At 36.5% G+C, this 25,909-nt stretch overlaps 2 protein-coding genes across 5 annotated transcripts; both read right to left on the minus strand.

Annotated features, from left to right (window-relative positions):
• Window positions 1-699: 699 nt before the first annotated feature.
• On the minus strand, window positions 700-18,591 carry LOC127963907 (protein ENL). 4 transcript variants are annotated; one of them, XM_052564008.1, is made up of 12 exons: window positions 18,438-18,591; window positions 15,071-15,251; window positions 10,816-10,898; window positions 10,050-10,193; window positions 9,815-9,940; window positions 7,310-7,933; window positions 6,315-6,405; window positions 5,763-5,874; window positions 4,736-4,843; window positions 4,211-4,280; window positions 3,148-3,219; window positions 700-3,063 (listed from the first exon to the last, which is right to left on the minus strand). In XM_052564008.1, exons 1-12 carry the CDS (start codon window positions 18,447-18,449, stop codon window positions 2,935-2,937), a joined length of 1,752 nt encoding a protein of 583 aa, XP_052419968.1. In that variant the 5' UTR covers window positions 18,450-18,591; the 3' UTR covers window positions 700-2,934. The 4 variants fall into 4 exon arrangements, with proteins under 4 accessions (XP_052419968.1, XP_052419966.1, XP_052419967.1 ...); XM_052564006.1 differs by having other exon boundaries at window positions 4,202-4,280; XM_052564007.1 differs by having other exon boundaries at window positions 4,211-4,279; window positions 4,732-4,843.
• A 944-nt stretch (window positions 18,592-19,535) lies between these two features.
• Window positions 19,536-25,849, minus strand: acer1 (alkaline ceramidase 1). Its single transcript, XM_052564009.1, has 7 exons — window positions 25,572-25,849; window positions 23,114-23,235; window positions 22,658-22,772; window positions 21,950-22,088; window positions 21,182-21,319; window positions 20,883-21,020; window positions 19,536-20,526 (listed from the first exon to the last, which is right to left on the minus strand). The coding sequence occupies exons 1-7, from the start codon at window positions 25,603-25,605 to the stop codon at window positions 20,349-20,351; spliced, it is 864 nt and encodes a 287-aa protein (XP_052419969.1). The 5' UTR covers window positions 25,606-25,849; the 3' UTR covers window positions 19,536-20,348.
• Between the last annotated feature and the right edge of the window lie 60 nt (window positions 25,850-25,909).

Here is a 25,909-nt window from a genome sequence, read left to right on the forward strand (position 1 = left end):
AAGTTTGTTTACAAAATGTGTACGGTGTATATTTTTTATGCATATATAAATACACACACATGCACATATATATTTAAGAAAAATAGTATTAAATGTATTAAATATATTTATACATAATATGAATTATATGAATATACATACAAGCATGTAAATACATGCAAATATTTTCAAAATATATACACGCATGTGTGTGTATTCATATTATATACATAGTAAATAGACACAGTAAGCACATATGTAAACAAATCTTTATTTTGGATGCGATTAATCACTTGACAGCACTACTAAAAATACTTTTAAAATGTATCAGTTTCTACAAAAACCATTAAGCAGCAGAACATAATATAAAATGAGTAATATGTAAATAAGTATATGGGGATGATTTCTGAAGGATCATGTGACGTTGAAGACTAGACTAATGGCTGCTAAAAATCACAGGAATCCATCACAGGAATAAATTACTTATATATATATATTTATATATATATTTATATATTTATATATATATATATATATATTGCAATAATATGTCACAATAGTACTGTTTAATCTGAATTTATCAAATAAATAATGGTAAATATTCATAAAATAAAACGCAATAAATTTACCTGTAATACAATGCTTAAATTGAGATTTATAAAGATGATTAAGCAGTAAAGATGGCTCCTAACAATGAAACTATTAATAAAAGACGCTGTGAACAGTACTCAATTGACTTTATTCATAATATCATCTTGCAATAAAAACATAAAAAGTAGCATCTTTTGCCCTCATGACAACTTGCACCAAATGGCCACATGGTGGCATTGTATGCCAAGTTTAACACGTCATACTAAAGGTTACTCATATCTGTTCAGATCACGGGAGGTTTTCTACCGCGTTATCAGAACATATGTAAAAACACAGACCTCCCCAAACCACACGGAAAAATTACAGCAAGTTCTTCCGCGCTCACAAACACAAATAAAACAACAACTTAACTGACAAAAGACAGCTCTCTGAGCCTTTTATGCATTATTAACCGTCGATTAACTTTTCATCAGACTCAAGTAAATAAGACGCCCGCTGTCTACTATACATGTGTATCAGTGTAAAAGGACTGTCTGAAATATTTGCCCCTCTATTAGTGTTACTTTGCTGCATCCCAAGTACAAAACACAGAGGTTCTCCACTTTTCTGCTAAAAAACAAAAACAAAACTGGTGTTAGCTTGTTTAACCGTGTGACAGGTGCCCAAAACCACTCTAAGACAAGCAAACCGGATTTTCAGCACAGTTTAAATGAAATATATTAACAACTACTTGTTCATTTCAAAAATCTGCAGTCCTCCCCTTGTAGTGTATAATAATGAGGCTACAACAAAACAGATGCTAGATGTCAACTTGTAGAAATTGAACTCTGATATACAAACACGCCCTGCCATGAACTCATAAATTGGCCTGAAGTAACATTTTCAAGTTCTGATGGTAACGTTTACGGTCTAAGATGATATAATGTGCTGATAACAGAGTAAAAAAAAAAAAATTAAAAAAACTAAAATTCCTTACAAACTGGCATTTCTTGACACAATAATTGACAAATTAATATCATATTGCATGTAAATTTTGTATAAAACTATTAAAAATACAATTTCGACAATTAAGTACTTGAGTCAACAAAGCCAAAAGTGCAGAGGTACATAAATAAAAAAATAACCCCCTCAAATAATATAAAAAAAAAACAAAAACAGCAACAACAACCGGGTGTGCTCTTTTCAGAGCTGCCACTCAAGTTCACCGGACTCCGCCCCCTTTTCCTTTATGACAGGCTGACCTGAACCAGTATCCGGTCAAAGGTTAAAGTTCACACACCAAGAACTGGGAGTCAAAAGTTCACGCACATGACACTCAAGCATTCTCTCGCTGAAAACTGCACAAATATGCTAAATCAGTACAAAGTCATAAAAGGTTTTGTTCGTTAAGATTCAGACGAATCGGCTGGAGATTGAAAACCCGTGCAAACGGCACTCCCAGACTCTCGCAGGGTGAAGTTAAGGGCATGTGGTCTGCAGCTCAGGCCACGGAGCCTCTTAAAGCTATTAGCATAACAATGAACACAGAGGTGAAGTCAGTGAAGTCGAGATATAGTCGCTCTGAGAGAGTCCGAGTCAGAAGCACAGTGAATCTACAGACTGCTGTTTAGGGGCCACATGAGATCAAAACAGCTCGTCTCGTCCTTTTCTTTTGTCTCTCCCGTTTAGTCTAATGAATAAACCAGATATGATGACAGAAAACACAGAGATCAACACAGATTTCCAAATACTTTCACAAGCTGCACTAGCAATGCACGACATTTAAGTTCTAAGGCCCGTCTGGCGAACACATAAATGAGGATTGATACATACTGGCGTAGAAATGGGAATCTCGCCGGGACGATATCCAGGGATCCCACACATACAGAAGGATTGACTAAAGTCGGAGTGAAAGATAACACTGCTGTAATTCCTAAGAGCACAAATGAGATGGTTGTGAAAAAGGCACTAAGACTAGCCCTAGAGAATAGAAAGCGATACATTCATGGCGTGTGTGGGGCTTCCTTTTCCGACCACAATCAAAAATACCTTGAAAAACATTGGTACAAAAATAAAATATAAAAGGTTGCAACCCTTGATGCATCAGTGCGTATGGCTACAGGGAGACTTTTTTCTTTCCGTCCAGCTGATTCGAATATGACCCTCTAGCAGTTCTGGCCCCGTTAAGAAGAGAAGAAGTGTTGTAGTGTCGATACATAGCTGCACTTCCTCCTCAAAATACTGTACGTTTCACTCCTTTTCAAGATTTCCCATGGTTTTCATTTCCTGTGAACAGATTTTCACCTTTTGCTGCCCTCTCTCAGGACAAAAGAAGTGAAAAAAGGGCAGCTCTCCCCCCTCCCCCCAGTCTTGATGGACTTCCTGTCATGTGGCGGTGGCCTCCAGGTAGCTCTGTAGTTTACGGACAGTTGACTCATCCAACGAGAAAAGGTCAAAGTCAAAAGTTGTGTTGGTGACATTAAAGTGGCCGGTCTCCTCGATGAGGTTCACGATCTGGAGACAGGAAACCGGTCAATGGTTTTTGTTCAAAGCCTTTACACAAACACAAGCGATTTCAATTCACACGCAAACGCCCACCTGCTGTAGAACGTTGCGCTCTCTTAACGCCATCAGCCTGCGATGAAGGTCTACCAGCTCTTCAGTGTATGCCTGGGGATAAAATGAGGAGAGGAAGATGTCAGGAACAAGAGAACAAAAGGTCTGGTCTTACTCTAAAGACACATATAAACACCTTAAAGCTTAAACTATTAACATCACCCATATTTACTTAAATAAGTTGGAAAGAGCAGTATTACAAACTACTATTAGCAGCATGATGTCATGCACTGTGCACTAACTGAATGGACCTTAGATACAACACTTGTGAACTGCATCCAGAGATGGAGGTGTACATTTTATATTATTATTTAATTACATTTAATTTAATAAACCATTGTTGCTATTAATAATAAAAGTAGTTGTTATGGAACTATCGAACCATTGTTCATTGTTGTTGTATTTTGAATGTGTTTTATTTCCATAATATTTTATTCAAATTCAACTTACTACTTAATCGATTTACTTAATTAGATTATTATTATTATTATTTTATTTTATTTTTAATTATACAGGAAAATAACAATTTTAATAATAAAATTAATGTTATTATATATTTTTTATTGTAATTTAATTATATTTTGAATTAATAACAGTTATTATATAATTTACTTATATAACAATTTACTACAATTGAATTCTACGAACGATATAAATTATTATTGAAGCTGAAAAAATATAATTTAAATCTAATTAAACTGAATATTAATTGAAAATGTTGCTGTTATGTATTTTTTTAATGCTTATTAGAGTATCAGACTTTCCTTTAGCTCAGTAGAGCATGGCACTAGCAATGCCAAGGTCATGGGTTACATGTAAATCTAATGTAATGCATCACTTTATTAGCTTAGCAATATGCTAATGGTAAACTCTATTGAAACCATATTAAAGTAAAGTTCCATTTCGGTTAGTAATCGTTAAGAGAGCTCATATGTGGGCAGCAGACAGCAAAGAAAGGTTTTGGAAGTTGGGTCAAAATGATCAACCAGAAATAACTTATGAGATTGAGAGGTGGAAAATTAAAAGGTTGATTTACCCTTCCTACCTTGTCGTATCCCTTCTTCAGGACCTTTTCTTGTCGTAAACAAGGCTCTGGACTCTTTCTGCCTGACACCTGTATGATAGACGGACGAAAGGAAATGGTGAAGAAAGGAACAAGATGGAGAAAAGAACGAAAAAAATCATACAGATGGTCTAAAGCAGAGGTTTAAAGAATGAGTAATCAAGACATTGATCGACTGCAGTGTTTTTCCAGTAAGAGTGGACCAGTGCCCGGAGTGCTGCTCTGAATCCCAGTGATCTGACTGGCAGCGCCCAGTTAAACAGCATTCCACAGTCATTGGATCAAAAGCTGCATGTCCCCACCACTTTTCAGCACTGGGCGCAGCATAATCCAAGAACTAATGCCAATCGTCCATCATCCCACAGTCAACAATCAAGTCACAAAGGAGCTAAACAATGTGTGCTGCAAACTGGACGATGGGCATGACTGAATGAATAAATGCACCAATTTGATGACTGTCAAGGCTTAACAAGAAGCCGCCACAGTCCTGAGTCTCAGTTCACCTTGTTGTTGTTGTTGTTGGTGGTGGTGCTGTGTTTCGGTGGCTGGGGTGGTGGGTCTCGACTGGGACGCTGCGGCCCGTCACTGCAGTCACTCTCACTGTCTAAGCTCAGCCTGTGAGGAGCAAAAATCAAAGAGTTCAACTCTAAACCAAGCAAAAAATTACAATTCTGTCATATACACTATGTCAAACGTTTTTACATTCATACGGCTTGTGCACAAGTTTCCAAATCTTCTGAAGGCAAACAATAGACATGTGTAAGGAACAGACTGAAATGTAAGTTGTTATTCACTGAGAATCCTCCAGTGAGCTGTTAACTGCTGCAAATGGCATATTTCTGAATGAATCATTCAGACCAGTTCTGTGCAGAAAAAGAGATTATTTATTCACAAATCAGATAATATTATTTCTCTTTTTAACGCTAGAAGAACAAGTCAAGATTTTCAATAAATAATTTTCATTTTAAACAAATCTATAATGGTTTCAGAAGACAAGAAATGCAGTGCATAAATCACATTGACCACTTCTAATGAGTCACATTAACCATGGTTTTACAATACTTTTTGACAATTTGACAGCATCAGACTTCAATTTCAAAATTTAAAAGAAAAAAAACAAAACAGAAAAGAAATAAATAAGTAGGAAGAAAGATTCATTAAGTTTTGGAACAATATGAGAAAGAGTAAATTATCTTTATTTTTATTTTTTGGATAAGCTATTCATTTAAATTTTCTGAAGACTTTTAATTCAATCTGAATGAACACATTTCATTGTAAAGAATAATTATAATAAACACTGAAAGAAAATCCAATTCTACCCTTCATCTCACACTTCCAGCCTCACAAAAATAAGTCTTTCAAAGCAGCTCAGCAACACTTGAGGGAGATGAAGAATGGAGAGAGGCGTATGAAGTGAAGTGTTTACTCTGAGCAAACAACCCTTCTCTCCGCCTCTGCTAACACGGATTAAAGGGACTTAAAACATCTGAAAGACCTGCTTAAACAAACATTGACAGGAAAGAGGGAGAATGACCTGGAGTCTCGACTGGGCAGGTTGTTCTTGACTGGCGTCTCTGCGTCTGAGCTGCTATCGTCATCATCAGACTCCTCAGACTGGAGGTCCTCCACCATGGAGCGCAACGGGCCTAAAGACCAAAATCCACAATGAGTTTCTACAACACTTACGGTAGTTTGACTGAACTTTCAAAATCCCACTTTAAAGGTGAAGTGTGTTTCGTTAAAACTTCTCACACCTGCCATTAGTTAAACAAACGAATTGTCTCACCCAAACTTATTTTATTAGTTAAGCCTATGTATTGCGCTGGACTGGATGTTATAAAATAAATGTGAAAGGAACAAGGATTTTTATTAGTGACAAATTACACGCATAACCTTTTTAAAAAATGCCCCTCATTGCTTTATTTTTAAGGAAGTTCCTTGTTCTGACACGTCCTTAACCCTCTCCACGGCAATTGATCAAAGCAGCAGACTGTTAACCTTGAGTTAAAGTGTAGTAGGGAAATCTATTTATGGATCTGATCGCTTCTTATCAGCACACTCCCTGCAGTAAAAGAGTAGGTCCTACCTTGGCCTTGTTTCTGCTGTGGCTCGAAGTCTGAGTCGGAGCTGGACTCTGAGCTGGAGCTGGAGTTAGACGGGCTGGAAGGTGCTGACGGCTGTAGGAACGAGCGGACAGGACACAAATGAAAGATTCTGGTTAGCACAATGTCATCCACAATGTCACTTACTTAAAAAAAAATAATTTATTCCTGTGATGCAAAGCTGAATTTTCAGCATCATTACTCCAGCCTTCAGTGTCACATGTAACATCCAGTCTATCACATGATCATTTAGAAATCATTCTAATATTCTGATTTATTATGAGTGTTGGAAACAGTTCTGCTGTCTAATATATTTGATGAATAAAAGGTTAAAAAGAACTGCATTTATTCAAAATAAAAAATAAAAATTTCTAATAATATATATTCTAATAATATAGTTTCTTTACTATCACTTTTTATCAATTTAACACATCCTTGCTGAATAAAAGTATTGATTTTATTTAAAACAAAAAGAAAAAAAATTACTGACCAGTAGTGTATATTGTTATTACAAAATATTTGTATTTTAAAAACATAGCTTTTTTTTTTTTTTTACTTTTTATTCATTAAAGTATCCTAAAAAAGTATCACATGTTCTGAAAAAATATTAAGCAGCAGAACTGTTTCCACCTTTGATAATGAATCATCATATTAGAATGATTTCTAAAGGATCATGTGATAATGATCCTAAAAATTCAGCTTTGCATCACAGAAATAAATAATAATTTAAAGTATAATACATTTAAAAACAATTATTTTAAATTGTAATAATATATCACAATATTACATTTTTTTCTGTATTTTTGATCAAATAAATGCAGGCTTGATGAGCAGAAGAAACTTCAAAAACATTAAAAATAGTAATGTTTCCAATATATATATATATATGTATGTATGTATGTATATGTATCTGAGTGTTATCGTGCTTTAAAATCCCAGACAAATCTTATGAACAAAACTATTATCACGTGATTCTAACCTCAGACTTAGACGAGGCCTCATCATCTGAGTTGGAGTCATCGGATTCTGGAGGCTTCTTGGACTCCTTGATCTCCTGGGCATCTGACTTGCTCTTGGCCCAGCGGCCCTTCTCTTTAGAGGCCTTCTTATCAGCATATCCCGAGGAGGCCGTGGAGGAAGACGCGGTTCGGGGGGAGGTGCCGGTGAGCCCCCCACTGCTGGAGCCTTTTGACCCCTCTGACCCCCCCTTCTTTGGCTTCTTGACACTGGGTTTGGGTGACTCCACATTGGAAGGTCGTTTGCTGGGTGCTTTTCCATCGGCTGCTCCCCCTCCCCCTCCACCGCCCGCTGACCCCGCCCCACCTCCTTTAGGAGACATGCCTTCCATTTTGGACTCCTTCAGTGTGAGTTTGGGCTCCTTGAAAGCAACTTTGGGCACAACTTTGTTCTCGTCTTTCACTTTGATCTCTGTTTTCTTGGAGGATGAAGATGAGGAAGGGTCACGGCCACTTTTGCTGCTGCCGTCCCGTTCAACGTCCACTTTGGATGTGGCTTTGCTCTCAGAGTCTTTTCGTGGCCGCTCTCGATGCTCCTTGGTCATTTTGTGGGATTTGGACACTTTGCTTCCCTCTTTACTAGGCTCCTACAGAAAAGAAACGGTTTTAACAATTACAAATATAATGTCTATTCACAGAGCTAAACAGGAAATAGTCAGTTATATATTAAATGACTTATTTTTTACTATTAAATAATGCAACTGAATGATTTTCAGCTGCATAATTTTTCAATAGTAAAATTTTAATTAAATTCCATTCAATAAAGTGAACAAAATAAAAGTTTTTGTTTACATACAGTGGATACGGAAAGTATTCAGACCCCCTTAAATTTTTCACACTTTGTTATATTGCAGCCATTTGCTAAAATCATTTTAAGTTAATTTTTTTCCCTCATTAATGTACACACAGTACCCCATATTGACAGAAAAACAGAATTGTTATATATAATATAAATTATTTGAATATAAATGTTAATACATGTAAATATTTTCAAAATATTAACTGTATGTGTGTGCTTTTATATATACATAAAAATATGCACAGTACACACGCATATTTCAGTGGGTACGGAAAGTATTCAGACCCCCTGAAATTTTACACTCTGTTATATTGCAGCCATTTGCTAAAATCATTTAAGTTCATTTTTTTCCTCATTAATGAACATTCAGCACCCCATATTGACAGAAAAACACAGAATTGCAAAAATTGTCATTTTGAATAACCCTAATATACATATAATAATCATTCCATACCACATTGTTATCATCTGTCACCATTTACATTGGTGCACATTGTCAAATACAACCACACAACACATCCCCTGTTGGGATAAAGCATAGAGTTTGACACCTCAAACAATTAGAGCCTGTCTCAACTACGCTCATACAACCCATGTGTGACCTTCACACAAAGGTCATGTGCTGCTGTTTTAATGAGGCTGTGCTGAGATCAGGACCGTTAAGGATAATGGGGATGCTGGAAGACGTCCAGCTCTGGATCACAGTAAATCAGCAGCGAGCGACTGACCCGCTTTACTGCACTAATGAAAGATTGCGCAGAGTGACCCAGACAAAGCACCAGTGCTCAGATATGATGAAGCAAAGGTCATTTAATATAGATATGACACCTGTCCTACATAATGAACTCTTAATTCTTACTGAAACGATCTAATCTGATGCTTAGAAGTGAACAAAAGAGAGAACAGAGGAAGCTGTGATCCCCTAATATCTCTCCACAGATTATTATCAGATATCAATTGTTTATGACAAATTATATTTTCAGAATAACATCATTTGAGAAAAAGAAATACTGTTCGAAAGTTTGGGGTGAGAGGATTGAGGAATTTTTCATGTTTTTGAAGAAATCTCTTATTATGCTTACCAAGGCTACATTTATTTAATAATAATAAAAAAACAATAATATTCTTGAATATTTTTCAAATTAATTATTATTATTTTAGTATATTTTAAAATTTAATTTATTCCTGTGATGGCACAGCTGAATTTTGTGTCACATGATCCTTCAAAAATCATTTTAATATGCTGATTTGGTGCTCAATAAACATTATACATCATTACCAATGTTAAAAATCTATTTGCTAAATGTGTTGTTGAAATGTATGCACTTTTAGGATTCATTGATAAAGTTCAAAGGAAAATCATTTTGAATTTGAATTATAAATGCTCTCAAGTTTGATAAAATTAATGCATCCTTGCGAAATATATATATTTTTGTTTTCACAAAAAAGAAAATAAAAATCTCACTGACAATAAATAGTCTTCTTCATTTTAAAACAAAACTTTCCTGTTTTTTTTTTCTTTCTCTGATTTTAAAAACAAATCCTAAAACATTGCTTTTTCCCAGGTTTTATAAAAGAAAAAAATACTGATTTTCCATGTGATCTCAGAATTTTACACCCCCTTGCATAAAAAAGAATGACAACAAAACATTTAAAGATCTTTAAAAACCTTTGATCCTTGTGAAGTCTTGATCTTCTTAGGGTCAGAAAAGGCAGAGAGTGGGATGGTTGGAAGCATGGGGTAATCCGGGCTGGGTCTGGGGACCACCTCTGCCCCCTCTGGGACAACCATGATCTGATATGACCAGAATGAATGAAAGATAAGAGCACATTCACCGAAAAAAATGTAAACGTTTCCTGAACTGGGCAACAAGCAACTTCATTTCCCACAATGCAGCACTCACCCCTCCAGCCTTGACTAGCTTGCGGCGGAAGTCACGAGTGGGGTTATTGAAGGTCAGTTTCTCACAGCGCAGGTGATTGACAGGTGGGTTTCCCTCCAGGTTAAGGAAGAGGTCGTAATTGAAGCACACCTTCTTTGGCTCCTCCTGTAATAAATTTGCATTACTGAGTGATTCCATTAAATCCTCTCACACTACAGAACAACTGAAGACAAGCATTAAAGTGAGTCAACAGAGCACCAACTGCAGTGATTCTAGGACTTCTTTCAAGGGCGCCACAGACGGAGGTTCATTCAAAATTCAAGGGCAATACATCAGCAAAGATCAGAGTTACAAATCAAACCCCCAGATGCACATTCCCCACCTCTCCACATCTTTTTATCTCTATCTCTCAGCATGCTGAAATCTGGGAGTTACTGAAAACAACATAGGAAAACAAGCCTCGCTGAAGGTTGGGGATGTTTTTCAGACAAGATATGACAGATACAGATACATATCAGAAGCCTGTGAGTCAGTGGGTGGGCTTGAAAACGAGAGTGTAATTGTTTCGCATTATACTGCTCTGATCATAAGGCAAATCATTCTCCTCTGCGTACTCTATGTTGCCTGTTTAATGCCAATGGGGGGCAAGTTCACAAATGACAAGACAGAGGAAGAGCAGCTGATACTCAGATGAGTCACAGAGAGAGAGGGGATGCATGTGAATATGAAAAAAATGAAATAACTAGAGAACAAGAGAGAACAGCAACTGCAGGAAGAGACAGCTCACCTTGTTTTTGAAGTAGACCTCTATGGGCATCAGAAAACCAGCATAACCCGACTCCTCAACCTTGTATAGTGGCTCCTTACACACTGCAAATAAAAGAAAAAGATGAATTATTTCACTAAGAAAATCTGCATATAACAATAATATTCGTAACTATTTGAATGTAAGAGACTTATTTGTACCAGTAAACACCATCGATAAGATTTTTAATGTTTTTAAAAGTAGTTTGTTATTCTCACCCAGGATGCATTTATTTAATCAAAAATACAGTAAAGCAGTAATATTTTGAAATATTTTAACACAAAAATAACTTTTCCTATCTTAGTATATTTAAAAATGTCATTTATTCCTTTGATGAAAAAGCTCAATTTATATGGAAGCATATGGGTAGCAAAATTCATTTTGAAATGTAATATGAAAAATGACAATGCAATATGGAAAATGGCAATGTATAGCTGTATTTAAAGTCCACCTAAACCTGGAAGTTGCAAACGACTGTTCTCCATTGTTGTGACGTATTTCTGAAAGAAACTGAATACTAAATGAGGAAAAAATAGTGAGCATGGCTTTATTTTCTAGAAAAGTAGTTAATGACAGATATCTCACAAACCCCATTTCGTGTTCTGTCCAATTTTTGAAGCATTTGCGCGTGAAGTGCTTAGAGCGCATGCGTGACCTCTCTGTTATCCCTCCTTCCTCGGAATGTAAAAGTTCGAGTCATCTGGACCGTAACAAGGGAATTTTAGGGAATGGGAAAAGTGTTTTGTAAGTGCCACAACCAAAAATGCACCTCCTCGCCATCTCTCCTTTCACGCGCTGTCAATGCTCGCGAACACACAGGCAGCCTGTCTACTGTCAGTTGGAGGGGCGTAGTTATGGATGCGAAGCAGACACCCAAACCGTCAAACCTACGTCATCAGGGAAGGTCCTCCAATGCAGAGGGGAGGGGCATTTTCAGATTTTTATTAAAGATTACGAAGCCAAAAATGTTTGTGTGTGTGTGGATTGACTTGAATGGATGAATTGTTCACCACAAAATGATCAATTTAGGCAAACAAAGTAAAAATTGTCAATTTTGATTTCAGTTGGACTTTAAATTGAGCTTGATCCATACCATATGTGGAACATTTAGAACAAAATGAAAATGAAAATTCATTTTTATGTAATTTACATTTGCCATTGTCAATTAAAAACATATTTGCATTTTCATTGTGATACCGTTTGATAACTGTAGCAAAATGCAGTGTGAATTTCAAAATGCATTCTTGAACCAAATCTGCAGCAAAATGGTTGCAAAAATGGTGATTTAAATGTCTTTTATTTTTTCTTAAATGCATTGACACTTACACATAAGACATTTCAATTGCATTTTTCCTTAAATACCCCCCTGCTCAGTGTTGACTAGTCAAAGTGGATTTGAAAATGCATTCCGAGCTGGGCTCGGCAACAAGAAGCACAATAGGTCAATAATTCGTGTTTACATGCATGTTCTTAAACTTATTATGTTTAATAAGTTTATAACTGCATGAGAGGATAATATAGGAGCTGTACGTTTTACCGACATGATGCAAGCTTAATTTAAAGGAACACTCCACTTTTTTTGAAAATAGGCTCATTTTCCAAAGAAAACGGTCTAATCAGATTCAAATGATCTGTGCTAAGTTAAGCTAAAAGTGCTACCGCCAGACCCTTAGATCGGCTGAATGGATTCGAAAAGGGTAAAACTCAACGGTTTAATTCTAAGGGAGTTGGAAAATGAGCCTATTTAAAAAAATAGCGGAATGTTCCTTTAGCATGACAACTGACAAATGTATGGAATACTCATAGTCAGTTATGCAAATTATTCTATTTTGATGTCACTACAAGGAAATAACCAAGTCATAAACTTTCGTGTGTTGTCAGGTTACTGATGTGCATGTAAACTGTGAAAACTGGTTATTTTAATAAGCTGATATTTGTGAGTTATCAGCTTACTCGTGTGCATGTAAACGTGCTAATATAATGTTCTCCATTAACCAAACGCTTTTCTCGCCTCAACATCTCACTACTGTTTTACACTTCGATTGATCATGCACATAATCAGAATTACACCATGGCTACACCGGACGTGACAGTTGTCGTGTCGCATTGCGCCGCAGTGTAGACAGCATCGCTGATTAAAATAGGTTAAATACAGTCGTTTTTCACACCGCTTACATCCGGTGTAGACATGTTGTTGCCTTCCTCTCTTCTAACCCATAATAGAGCACACATCCCGTTTCACCTAAGCGCCAAGCATGCCTTTTACGGTGCGTTTCCACTACAGCATCAAATCTGTGCTCATAATACACCACATGAGCGTTTAAGGTCAACTTAGATAGGAATGAACTGAAAACGCTAGTTCCACTGTGCTCGCTAAGTGCCAGTGGAAACGTACCATTATGATTCCTCAGTCTATTTACACTCCAGTTGATGCCCGTAACGTAACCATACAGAAAATGATGCAACTCCTACCTGCCCCATAAGAGAAGAATAAAGTATGGTAGCAAATAGGTAAAAGTGAAGAATTGCACTGTTTGCTTATTTGCATCAATATGAGTGTTAAACAATAAGATGCTGAGGCAAGTAAAAGAAAAAAGAAAAAAAAACTGTTTGGTTAATGGGGAATATTGACCTTGAGCCCTGCCATGAAATAATGATTGACAGGTCGGCATTGCATTTTCAAATCCACATTGACTAATCTACACTGAGCATAGGGTATTTAATGAAAATGCAATTGAAAAGTCTTACATGTTAGTGTCAATGCATTTAAGAAAAATAAAAGACATTTAAATCACCTTTTTGCAACCATTTGGCTCAGAATACATTTTGAAATTCACACTGCATTTTGCTACAATTATCAAGCGGTATCACGATGAAAATGTAATCTCAAGTGTCCTACCAGGAAGTCTATATGCATTTAGGAAAAATGGCATTTTTCATTTTAAATTTTGCAATTTATAAAGTGTTGTTTTTAATTTACATATTAAAACTAGTGTAGAAAATGGCAAATGTATTTTACATACAATTGAATTTTCATTTTGCACTAAATGTTTAACATATGTATGGGAAAATTTAAATACAGAAATACACTGCCATTTTACATATTGCATTATCATTTCAAAATTAAATTTGCTACACATATGCTTCCATAGAATTTGTAGCAGAAATCATTCTAATATGCTGATTTGCCGCTTAAGAATCATTTCTTATTTTTGGCCAAGTTTAAAACAGTTGTGCCGCTTAATATTTTTTATGAAACAGTGATACATTTTTTCAAGATTCTATGATAAATAGTAAGTTCAATAGAACAGCGTTTGTTTGAAAAATAAATATTTTGTAACAATCCAAATGTCTTTACTGCCACTTTTAATGTTTCCTTGCTGAATAAAAGGAATTAAAAATGTTTTTTTACTGACACCTGAACAGTACGGTAATATATCCATATATAGATCATTACTTATTATTTAATGTTTATTGAAGATTTCATTTACAAACACAAAAATTAAGGCTCTGCTCATGAATATTAATTATGTTACATCATGTTTGCTCAGTAAGCCTAACTGATTGGCTGAAAGGCACATGCTGTTAAGTGTGCACTGATCAGCTGCCAGTTCGAGAATCTGACCATGGTGAAGACAAAATCATGAATATTTATTAAAATTACTTGACTGGACACTCCAGGAAGGTTACCAAGCAACATCTGCATGACCCAATTAATATTCACACACTGTAAATTAATTTTGCAAACAAATCTTGGAATGAGTGTTTTGAACCACTTCACTGAAACACAGTATGAAAGAACCGATTGTATATTAAGAACAACAAACACAACTGAAATAAATGATAAATATTCAAAACATCCCTCCATCTAAATCATCATAAAGTAATGTGAATATAAAATGCTAACTTTGATCTTAGACCAGCGCTGTTAATCCAAGACATGTGTCATGTGAAATGGGTTGATGTTTAATCTCCTGACAGTAGTTTTATTTCTCCAGTCATCTGAGGCTGTTTATTTGTAGCCTTCAGTATTGATTTAGCATCGACACCAAAGTACTAGAAGCTGGTGTGGCACAAAACCAAAACTTTAATACTGAGCTGACCTATAAATATTAAAAGAAAGAAGCAGACTGCTCCTTATGATATGCAACATGTCATGTGGCTCTCACACATGCTGGTTTTTGAAGACTGAACTGTGAGTGGTGCAATATCTCATTTGTGAAGTTGTCAAGTTTACCTCTCTTGGGTTTAGGAAAGCTCTCGTGCAGCCGGAAGACGACTTTATCCACAAAGTGCTGAATGTCACTGTTCTCAGGGCCTCGCACAAACACCATCCAGTCGTGGGTGAAGCCCTCTGACGTCACCTTCTTCCTCAGCTGGGCCCTGTGACCCAGCTCAAGCTTTACCTGAACCGTGCACTGCAAACAGAGAAACACATATTAATTAAATGCTTCAGTAAGACCGAGTTCAGTTGAAGTTCAGGAGAGGAGAGCAGCGGACACTTTCCGTCAATGTAATTCATAATCACAGCCTACTACAAACCTGTCATTTAAAGTAAAATATTATTTTTAATAATAAAAAGGTATTGAAATTATATATATTTTTTTAATAAAATGACTTATTTTGTTACAAAATGTTACAAAAGATTTTGATTTAAAAATGCTTTTTATTCATAACGGAATCCTGACATATGTCACAATTTCAATTGACTACATTGACAGTTAATAATCAAGTTTTTTTCAAAATGAGCATATTTAAAAATATCTATTTAAAAAAAGAAATCACATGACACTGAATGTTACTGAAGTAACAGCTTCTGAAAATTCAGCTAGGAACAAATAGCATTAATTTAAAACAATTTGCATGTAATAAAATAGAAAACTGTTTTAAATTTTAAAATCATTTCACAATGTTAATGTTTTTACTGTATTTTTTATCAAATAAACACAGCCTTGGTAAGCACATCTTACCTAGCCCAAATTTATATATTCCATTATGGTAAGCATTTAAAAAAGAATTATACAAAATATTTTAATATTAAATTAATAAAACATATAATGTATAAGATAATAATAGATTTATTCATTTATATAAATATTTTTATTATTTTATATGTATATTGCATGTTTTTACTTTAAAATACATATTACTTATTTTCAGATTAAGAAATTTGTTTTATGTAATTGTGCTTTTTAGGAATGAGACTTGTCAATATGTCCTTGTAATATATGAGATGTAATATGTCCTTGAGGATTATAACACTTTGATAAATCATCAAGCTCTAGGCTATTTTTAATTGAATGAATTCATACAGATGAAAACTGTTATTGATATAGCAGCAAGAGTTACTAAAAAAGGCCTCTAGGCACCAAAATCTGAGTAAGAATACCTTTCATACACATGCTCAAGCTAATCATCCGTATCATCGGCTGGTTCTGCCAAATGGCCAGAAAAAGCCATCAAGGGAATTCCTTGAAAAGCAGCCAGGAAAAATGAACACTGTCCACATAGGGTGGAGATGGGCCAGACTGGGTTTAGGTGCCCAGAGATGCTCAGCTGCTGTTGAATCGAGTCCCTGAACTAGTGGACACTGAAGAACCAGAATAAAGAACAAGACTGAGATGTGCTTTTTTTGACTTCAATGAAAGATTGTAAACATAAGGACGAGTGGAAGGAAAATCTAATTGGCCGCCGTCTGGCCTGTCACCATAATGCACTTTAACTCTCTGCGTTGGCCGACACTCCCACTTCACCGATGCCAAAACCTGCCAGCCAGACCCCGACGCTGCCAGGCATCAGAATAACCCCTGTGAGTCCACTCTCATTCACTCACCCACAAGCCCCAGCCGAGTCACATATATCGACAGACAGCGAGACAAAAGCCTGGCTACCCTCAACGGCAAGAACGACGCAGCTTCAGTCCACTCTTTTTCCAGAACTTGCCATTTGTAATTTGTCACAGCAACAGCAGCTTGCCTTGAGGTAATGATTACAAATGCTACCGACATTAAAGGCTGTTCGGCCCCGTCTGAGAGGAACATGACCACCCGAATATGAAGACGATGTGGGACAGACAGGACAGATACACAATTAGAGGTTCAACACATGACCACGTTAATCCCGGTGAAGGGGGCGAAAAGATCAAAAGGATCTTTTTGAAAAGGAGTAGATTAGACAGAGGGACTGCTGGCTGCTGGTCTCACAAGACACACTCACCCGCATCACGTTTTGTTAGAAAACACAATAGTGGCAGACTGGATTTCTCGCAGGTCACTGCTATGATACAGATTATCAGTCAAGCACGGTGAAAATTCAAGCAGGTCACGTGGAAGCCAACAGGCAAACGACAAAATAACAAGTCTCTGAAGAGTTGGCTGCAATGCTGTTGTCAAAGATCCAGCTTGGAAAACATGAATGAATGGAACATGCATATCAACTGTATATCTCAAGATGATCTTCTCTTACTTGAGAAAGAAGTGGAGGGACAAAACTGAAGTTTACAACTTGCCTTTTTAAAATCACACTCAATTATCAGATTTGTAATTAAATTAAGCTATTTTGGTATGAGGTTTGTCTTCATGTATGCGTATCTAGCTAAATTAGTAGCCTAAAGCTGGATCAAGCCAGTTAAAAGGTCAAAAACAATACAACTGAGCCGATAATGGAAGTATTAGCTGGATAAACAGCTCATTAATATTAAATAGGAATACAATAAGCAGTAATAAGCAAAAAACGAAATATATTTTTCTCTACACAGAGACAGGTTTATCAAGACAGTATTAACGTTATGCTAGTTTGCTTTATAAATGTTAAACATATTAAATATATATTGACAATGGAAGCCATATTTTGTCAACATACCACTACAATTATTGCTGTTGCATTAAGACTGGTAAACACAAATTTTAATGAAGACTCCATATTAGTATAGTTTATAATATTAATGAGAACCATTTAAAATAGTTTATAATAAAGGTTTAGTAGCAGCAAATGCAATTAACCTACTGCAGACCACAGCCACAAGATGTAAAAATAGCCTGCATGTTAATGCAATGATATTCATCTAACGTTACAGCTTATGATCACTGATGCTGCTCATAAATCATATTGCATAAAAAGGGCAATTAATTAGCCTGGGAAGAAGACAGATTCCCGCTTCAGGAGCCCATCAGGAACCCCCACCCTCATTGCAGACCTGTGCAATGCCCTCAGCCTTCAGTCAGGAACACTCGTGCATGAAAATGCATGTTCCTCATTTCCTCTAATAAAAGCTGCAGACTGTAGTGACTCCCGGGCCAGAGAATCACAGGACAGGACAAAAACACTCTCCTTTGTGTTTCTGCTGCTGCTACTGCAAAAGCTGGCGCACGCATCCAGCCCTTCAGCTGAGCTGATGTCCCCAAATACCGATGTAGCTTTAATATGCGTGGCCAGCTCGAGTCAGATAGCTGAGAGGAGGGAGGGGGTTATATGGGTCCGATCCGCTGCTTTCACGAGCCCCTAGTGTCCACATTCAGTTGCAATGGTGGATTTCTCTAAGCGCGCGCTTACAAAAGTTGACTTCACTCCATGTAACAGCAAAAGCGTTTCTTACTCTAACGTACCTGATTCTCCATAGTTCACCGGCCTGATGAAGGTCCTGTTTATTTACAGAAGGCTTTTGAGCGGCTGCTCCCGACTCCTCATTGTGTGTCAATTCCAGCCCAAAACCGGAAACTAGACGGTTCCCCTCCCCTCTCCGGACCTCTGGCATGCACCCAAAACAGAAAGCGCTTGTGGCCAATCGGATGCCGTCTAGGATGCGCTTTACGCCGGCCCGCCAATCGCAATGCGCGATGGGCGGGACTTCCCACGGGCTGCATGTACTGGTGGTGTTGGGTAATAATTAGAGATTAGCCGTAACGATAGGACTGTTTTGTTTTTGCAGTGTAGTAACACTGCTTAGCAATTTGTTATTTTTCAATGAATCATTTTCAATTTCGTCTTCAAAAACAAAGCAAGCTACACAAAGCTGTGTTGTGATTGGTTGGTTAAGGGCATGCCTCTGTTCACTGTGTTTAATTATAGGTGGATTACTCTAAATAATTAATGCTTAGTGATTTTACTTGACATTTAAAGGCACTAATTTAATAGATGGGAGACTGGGGCTAGTTGTCACAATTTTTTACTGTAGTATATAGGGTATTTTTGCACTAATAAAGGCACTAATAAAGTCTTGGCAACAAGCTAGACTATGAAAATTTCCAGTTATTGCCAAAGCAAAATACAGTTGATTTTCTGTAACACGTTGGCTCAATAGAGTGGCACGTTGTCACAATGGAATTTAATAGGTTAATTTAAATGGTAACAACTATTAAATGCTCAAAAATAAAATGTCATGATATATCAATTTTAGATTGATACAAAAACTACAGAGAGAGTCTAACCACGTCACACTTCAAATCACAGATGTTAAGAGATAAAGCAGCTCAACTGCATGCACTACACCTAGACTATTCATGTGATGGTGTTGTGTCAGAAAGAACAGAAAGTATCAATAACCTCGAGATGAACCCATTTTCTTTTTTTTTTGTATATAAAGCACACAACAAGCAGCAGCATCATAAGTTTAGGTTCTTGCTAGTTTTTGACTATTACTTTGGTGTGTATCTCATGGTGGTTAAATAGATAAATAAATAAATCACATCAAATGCATGTCCCAGCAATCATCATTTATATAAAAATAATCCACAAATCATTAGTTTCATGTCACATAAGCATTTTAAAGAGTGATGTCATTGATGAGTACACCATCGTCAATATCCACAATTTCATACAGTGAGTTGGAGGTTAGAAGTTAAAACACAATATATAGATTTAGAATATATAAAGTTTTTTAACGAAACATACAGTAAAATAACATAAGATTTAAATATGCCACACCAAAATGAACATAATCCCAGTTATTACATTTGTAAACAAATGTCTGCACCATTTGCTGTGAGAAAATCATTTCAGAAAGTGACATCTCACTTCAAACAGGCAGCATGATTTTCTTCCTCTGATCAGATTATGAATCGAACATTGACATTTTCGAGCAGTTGCTTAAGACAATTTTCTCTGTTAAAAAATGTAGTAAATCAAGTAAAATGCAGAAAGTTTTCTACATGCATTCAAAAGTGCAAATATTCATTTTCACAAAACAACAGCATGTTGTCTGTAAAGATGAGAATATGAACAGTCACTTGTATTAGACACATTCACACACACACTCACTCACTCACACACACTTCAGTTTCAGGTTCTGTGAGAAATATGAAGACAGTTCCAGAATCTGCAACAATTCACCACAACACTTGTTTCATATAACAAGTTTCTTTTCAGTGTTCATATAATGCACAGTGTCTGATTTAGGATCAGTTCCTTCCTGCCCATAAAAATGGATTCACCATTTTGGAGATGTAAAGGCTAGTCCTAAATCAGCTTTACAGCCTGCTTTATATATGAGGTTGTATCAGTTCATGTTGTCATGCATGCTAGCATATTTTCCGTGTCTTTGTGCTGCCTTTGAGGGCTATGTAAGGAAGCCCAATGGACCATTTATTCTGTGGCCAGTACTGCAGGTCAGGTAGGGAATAAGGGATCTCCAGACTAGCGTCCAGGTAAGCCACCAGAGTACTAGCATAAGCGGTGGCCATCACAATCAGAATATGCCTGAACAGAGGGGTAGAGAAAAACAGAATCTGGATAAGCATGACAGCCCAAAGTCTGGACAATAAGGTTTAACCCTAATAAAAAACATATAAAATAAGTAACTTTTTTTTATTTATGCAATAAATGCAATAAACATGTATGTGTATATGTGTGTGTGTGTGTGTGTGTGTGTGTGTGTGTGTGTGTGTGTGTGTGTGTGTGTGTATATAATATATATATAAGTAAACCTAAGTTCCTTGAGTCCAGTAAGTGTTCCCCTAGAAATATTACTAACAATATAAAACAAATAAGATTTTGTAGGCTTTAGGGTTCAAATGTGCTCAACATGATAGAGCAGGATATCGTGGCTCACTCACCAGATACCGTGCAGATAACAGAAGTCCAGTTTCTGCCAGAAGCTGCAGCCAAAGCGATCGCTAATCCAGCAGGAGATGGCCAGAACCCACAGGCCAACGGACGACCAGGCCAGACGCAGCACTTTCTGATCTGTGCAACTGTTGAGAAATAGATCCGTTTTGAACGAGTGTGAAATCAAGCAAGATAGAAAAACCAAGAAATAAAAACAGATCTACAGTAGCCTTTATAGTCTTAAAGTGGATAAACAGTAACTAAAGCAACATCTCAAAAAGCTTGAAGCAATGAATGCACACTTTACTTCCTTAATTCCACAAACAGAAAGTAGAGGATATGGATGGTGAAGCAGTTGAGAGCGTAGGCATTGGCTGTAGGTTTGACAAAAGAGGACAGAGAGCTTATGACAGTGATGATCAGGACCATATGACTGAAGGATTTCCTAAACAAGAACAAAACACAGAAAGACAGATCAAACTTTAGACTGAAGATAGTCTGGAGAGAAACAGATCTTTCTCCATTAGTCTCACCAAGGCTTTGATCACCATTTATTTGATCAAAAATACTGTAAAATATAATTGTAAATTTAAATAACTTTTTTTATTTGAATATATATTAAAATGTAATTTATTCCTGTGATGGCAAAGTTGAATTGTTTTGCATCATTACTCCAGTCTTCAGTGTCACATGATCCTTCAGAAATCATTCTAAAATGCTGATTTGCTGCTCAATAAACATTTCTCATTTTTATCAATTATGAAAAAAGCTGCTGGTTAATATTTTGTAAACAGTAATTGATATTTTTTTTAAAAAACCTGACCACCCCCCAACATTAGACATAGTAGACAGTAGACATCAATATTTTTCTAAGTCTAAAACTTAATTTAAGCTAGATAACAACCAGTTAAATATTAATATGAGGCTGGTTGGACCCCACTGAGAAAGCTGTGGAAACCATCTCTCCCACAGAGAGATTAGAATATCATGCTGCAAGTTACACAACCTGAGGACTGTAAACAAGTTAATGCTAGTACATAGAAACAGACTGCAAACATGGTACAGAATTTGCTACCTGTCCTTAATAAAAGAGGGGAAGTGTTTGCGTGGGAACCACAGGGAGTAACAAAGAGCCAAGACCCACAGGATTGAAAGCTCATCAAGCATCTGGCCCATAAAACTCAGAGTCATGTGAAAATACATGGAGAAGATACCTGAAGAGAGAGAAACAGACCACGGTCAAAGGGATGTGAATACAATTCAATTTCACTTGAATACGTTATGTAAATACCATAAAAGCTGATTCATTGAGGCAACAGCATAAGTGGTTTAAACAAACCATGATTTTTGCATGTTTTCCCAATTGTCCTTTGCTTTGCTTTTAAACATTTATCTACATTGTCAGCTTATCAGGTGTGTGCATGTCTGAAAACATTTTGCCATTTTGACAAACACAGGAGAAATGTTTTAAATTATTATTTTTTATTAGTACTTATAATGCAAATGTATAATACTTTTTATTTATTTTGAAATTGAAACATTTTCTTTTCATTGCTAGTCGATTGATTTGCAGGTAATCCAATTTTGTGAAATTTACTAGACTTTTGTAGCTTGTTGGCTCATTTGGCCACTAACACTGCTGATATTTCATTCATTCATTTATATGAATTAAATATAATGAATCAATTTGCTGGCTATGAATATGACCTGGCTATTGAACAATACTGCCCTCTGCTGGAATGTTAATGCCACAACCCCTTACAGATAAAACAGTCACACTTACCTACAAAGACCATCATGATCCAGACCAGGTGGACAGCCAGGTTTCTTTCCTTGGCATATGGGTGTAGCAAGTAAAGCATTATGGGTGCGATCACAAAGAATATCAAACTGCTCATCTGAAAGAGACAAAAAAAACATGTATTAGTGAAAACAAACTCGAATCCTATCCCATGATGCCTTCCTCTAAATCTGGTTTTTGACTTCTACACATTTTGTAGTTGTTGTAACTAGTTTGGGATCACAAATAAAACCTGTTTGGGTTGAACTGTACTGGATTCAATCTCTGTTGAGCACATGGATAGGTGTAACACTGTGCCTGAGTCACTGTAGAGGTGTGTGTGGTTAACATTTAACAATGTCTTGAGTAGGACTCCTGTAGTGTTAATGGCTGGATTCAGAGTGATTCATAGTGACTAGAATGTGAAAGGTATTTGCGGCTCATCTGTTATGTTCATACCGTGTTAAAATATTCCACAACATTCTCTGAATTTCTGTAGTTGTCCTCACACCAGTCAATTTGAGAGCTCTCGTAGGCAAACACACTTGCCATTTTGTCAATGGATGGAAATGACGGGATCCCTGAGAGAAAAAAGAGAGTTTTATAAATCACTGTAATGACTCGTCAAAAATTCTGTGGCTTGCATCTGTGTGTTAAAGAACAAAAAACTCGCCATGGTGTTAAAGCTTGTTGTCTTTACAGGGAGGAGAGTTTCAGACTCTACTGTCACAGAATGGAGCTACTGAACAAAATGTATACAGTATCTGTGCCTTTCTGTTGGCTCTAGAAGATTTGTAGGCTTGCAAGTTTTTTTAAAGGACAAGGGGACATTCAAAAAGAATGTGTTTGTATTCCACTGCACTGTTTTCCATTGGTGTTTAATATAAAGGAGCGGTTCACAATATTTGACCATATGCATGACAACATTCGAAAAATCCTGCGCTCAAGATAAAATATGTTTTGTTAAAAGAAACTTTTCGATGCAAACACGTTTTATGTGAATGTGAGGAAATAGCAGAAAGTGAAATGGAGAAGAAAAAAAACTGCAAAAACACATTCTGTGTGAAAGCCCCCTTTAACAGTTTTGTTCTATACTTCAACTTTTTGCAGCCTCTCGCACAACAAAGCGTTCCAGAAAATGCATCGCACAAGTTACAATGATTCCAAGTCTAGGGTCGGTCAAATGGTTAATCGCGATTAATCGCATCCAAAATAAAAGTTTGTGTTTACATAATAGATGTGTGTGTAATGTGTTTAATGTATAGCCTATGTAAATGCAATCACACATGTAAGCCTATATTTTACAAATATTTACGTTTATATATATATATATATATATTTATGTATAATGTATATAATAATTAAATATTTTATATAAAAACATGACTTTTTCTTAAATATATACATGCATGTGTTTGTCTATTTATATATACAAAATAAATATACACTGTACACACCCATATATACACTGTACACACCCATATATATACACACTATACACACCCATATATTGTGTAAAAAGGAACTTTTATTTGGGATGCGATTAATCGTTTGACAGCACTGAAAAAACACATCACCACCTTACTTTTTTTTTTTTATATACACTGCCATTTACTTTTTTGCTCTTTAACACAAAAACTAATTCAGTGTGAACCGGGGCCTGTTTTTTATTTTGACTTATTTTGAACCAAATCGACTGACAATAAGTCAGACTAACTGAAATAAACCTGGCTTATTTGGTAAACTTGTTTTATGAAACGGGCCCCAGGTCCTATGTTGAGTGATTCAGTGATTCGTTCATATCACACAGAATGAATCTTTTTAGTGAACAGATCAAAAGATTCGACTCTTTTGGATAATTCAAAATCCGTTCTATTCTAATAAACAGAGACTGACAGGTTTCTCTTGCCTAAGCAGGTTTTGCATGCAAGTGTGGTAAAATTACTTCCGGTGACCCTACAACCCGCAGTTATTGTTGCCATATTAAACACCAGGTGACCTTTTCTGAGCTCACAAAGTTTTCAGTTAGCCAATGTCATATACTACATTCATTTACAATTTATCTCTGTTGATTTGAATTTTACTGCTTACACGTCTGCCGTTTTAAATCTTAAACAGGCCGTAGTTGTACCTGAACAATACCGTGCGGTTGAGCTTAATTTGACAGGGAATAAATCTATCAAAAGGAAGAGATGAGAGAGCAATCTTTCCACAGCTGTACTGCCCCATCTCTGTGTCTGCTGTCATGGAGGTTTTCAAGAAGTGACAGCAACAGTTAATAGGGTCAAACAAGTAATCAAAGAAGTAGAGATGAAACCATAATGTCAATGTGAATAGGGTAGAGGGTAAAGAACAGATATATATTTTGCATATTCATATACACAGGCCTATAGTTAGACACATCATTTTTTGTCTTTGTGGACCCTAAAGGTACTGAATTTTTTTCAAGATACTAATAAAGTTAAAGGAATATTTATTATTGGAAAATAACTAATAGAAATAGTTCTCTGAATTTAAATTAAGATTTACCATGGACGGACAGCTTTACCGCATAGTACAGTTTTATAGCCTATAAAACACAATAAAAAACCCTGATATCTAATAGATGTCTACTAATATGAATTTGAAGTTAAATCATTTTTTAATTAGCTCCTTTTTGGGGTAAAGGTAAAGGGTTAAATACTGTGGCACGTATAGGGTACCATTCCCCGCAGAGCACGGCTCGTTCTCCCGGGGTAAAGTCAATCCTCGGGATAATGAATTAATTGGTGAGGGAGCAAAGCACAGACGTAGAGAGAAAGCAAACAGACACTACAATAACCGAAACGCTTAGGACTAACATGCTTATCTTACATAAACTCTCTCAAATCGATTCAACCAAATGATCAGACGTTCAGATAAAAAAGCTATCGCTTACCTCTCCAAAACGCATCCACAGCGGCGCGCTCCATGTGTCAGGTTTAAGTAGGGGAGAAATGTCCCCGATCCTGTTACTCGGGTCTCGCGTTGTGACATCACATGGAGGCTTCAGGTGAAACCGAGCAAACAGTAGCATTCCTCATTGTGCCATTGTATAATGAAGCGGACTGACCTGAAATGCACCGTTTTACACGAGAACGAACGGCTGACACGCGCCCGGCTCTAGCACGAGCAGCATCACGAGTTTATCTAACTGAGGTCAAGTTTACCTGCACCTCACCTGTGGAGCCTTAATTCAGGGTTTCCGTGCTACTGTCACCTTTGGTTTGTTCACTG

This window comes from Carassius gibelio, chromosome B8 (assembly GCF_023724105.1).
Source record: "Carassius gibelio isolate Cgi1373 ecotype wild population from Czech Republic chromosome B8, carGib1.2-hapl.c, whole genome shotgun sequence".
Taxonomy (NCBI): domain Eukaryota; kingdom Metazoa; phylum Chordata; class Actinopteri; order Cypriniformes; family Cyprinidae; genus Carassius; species Carassius gibelio.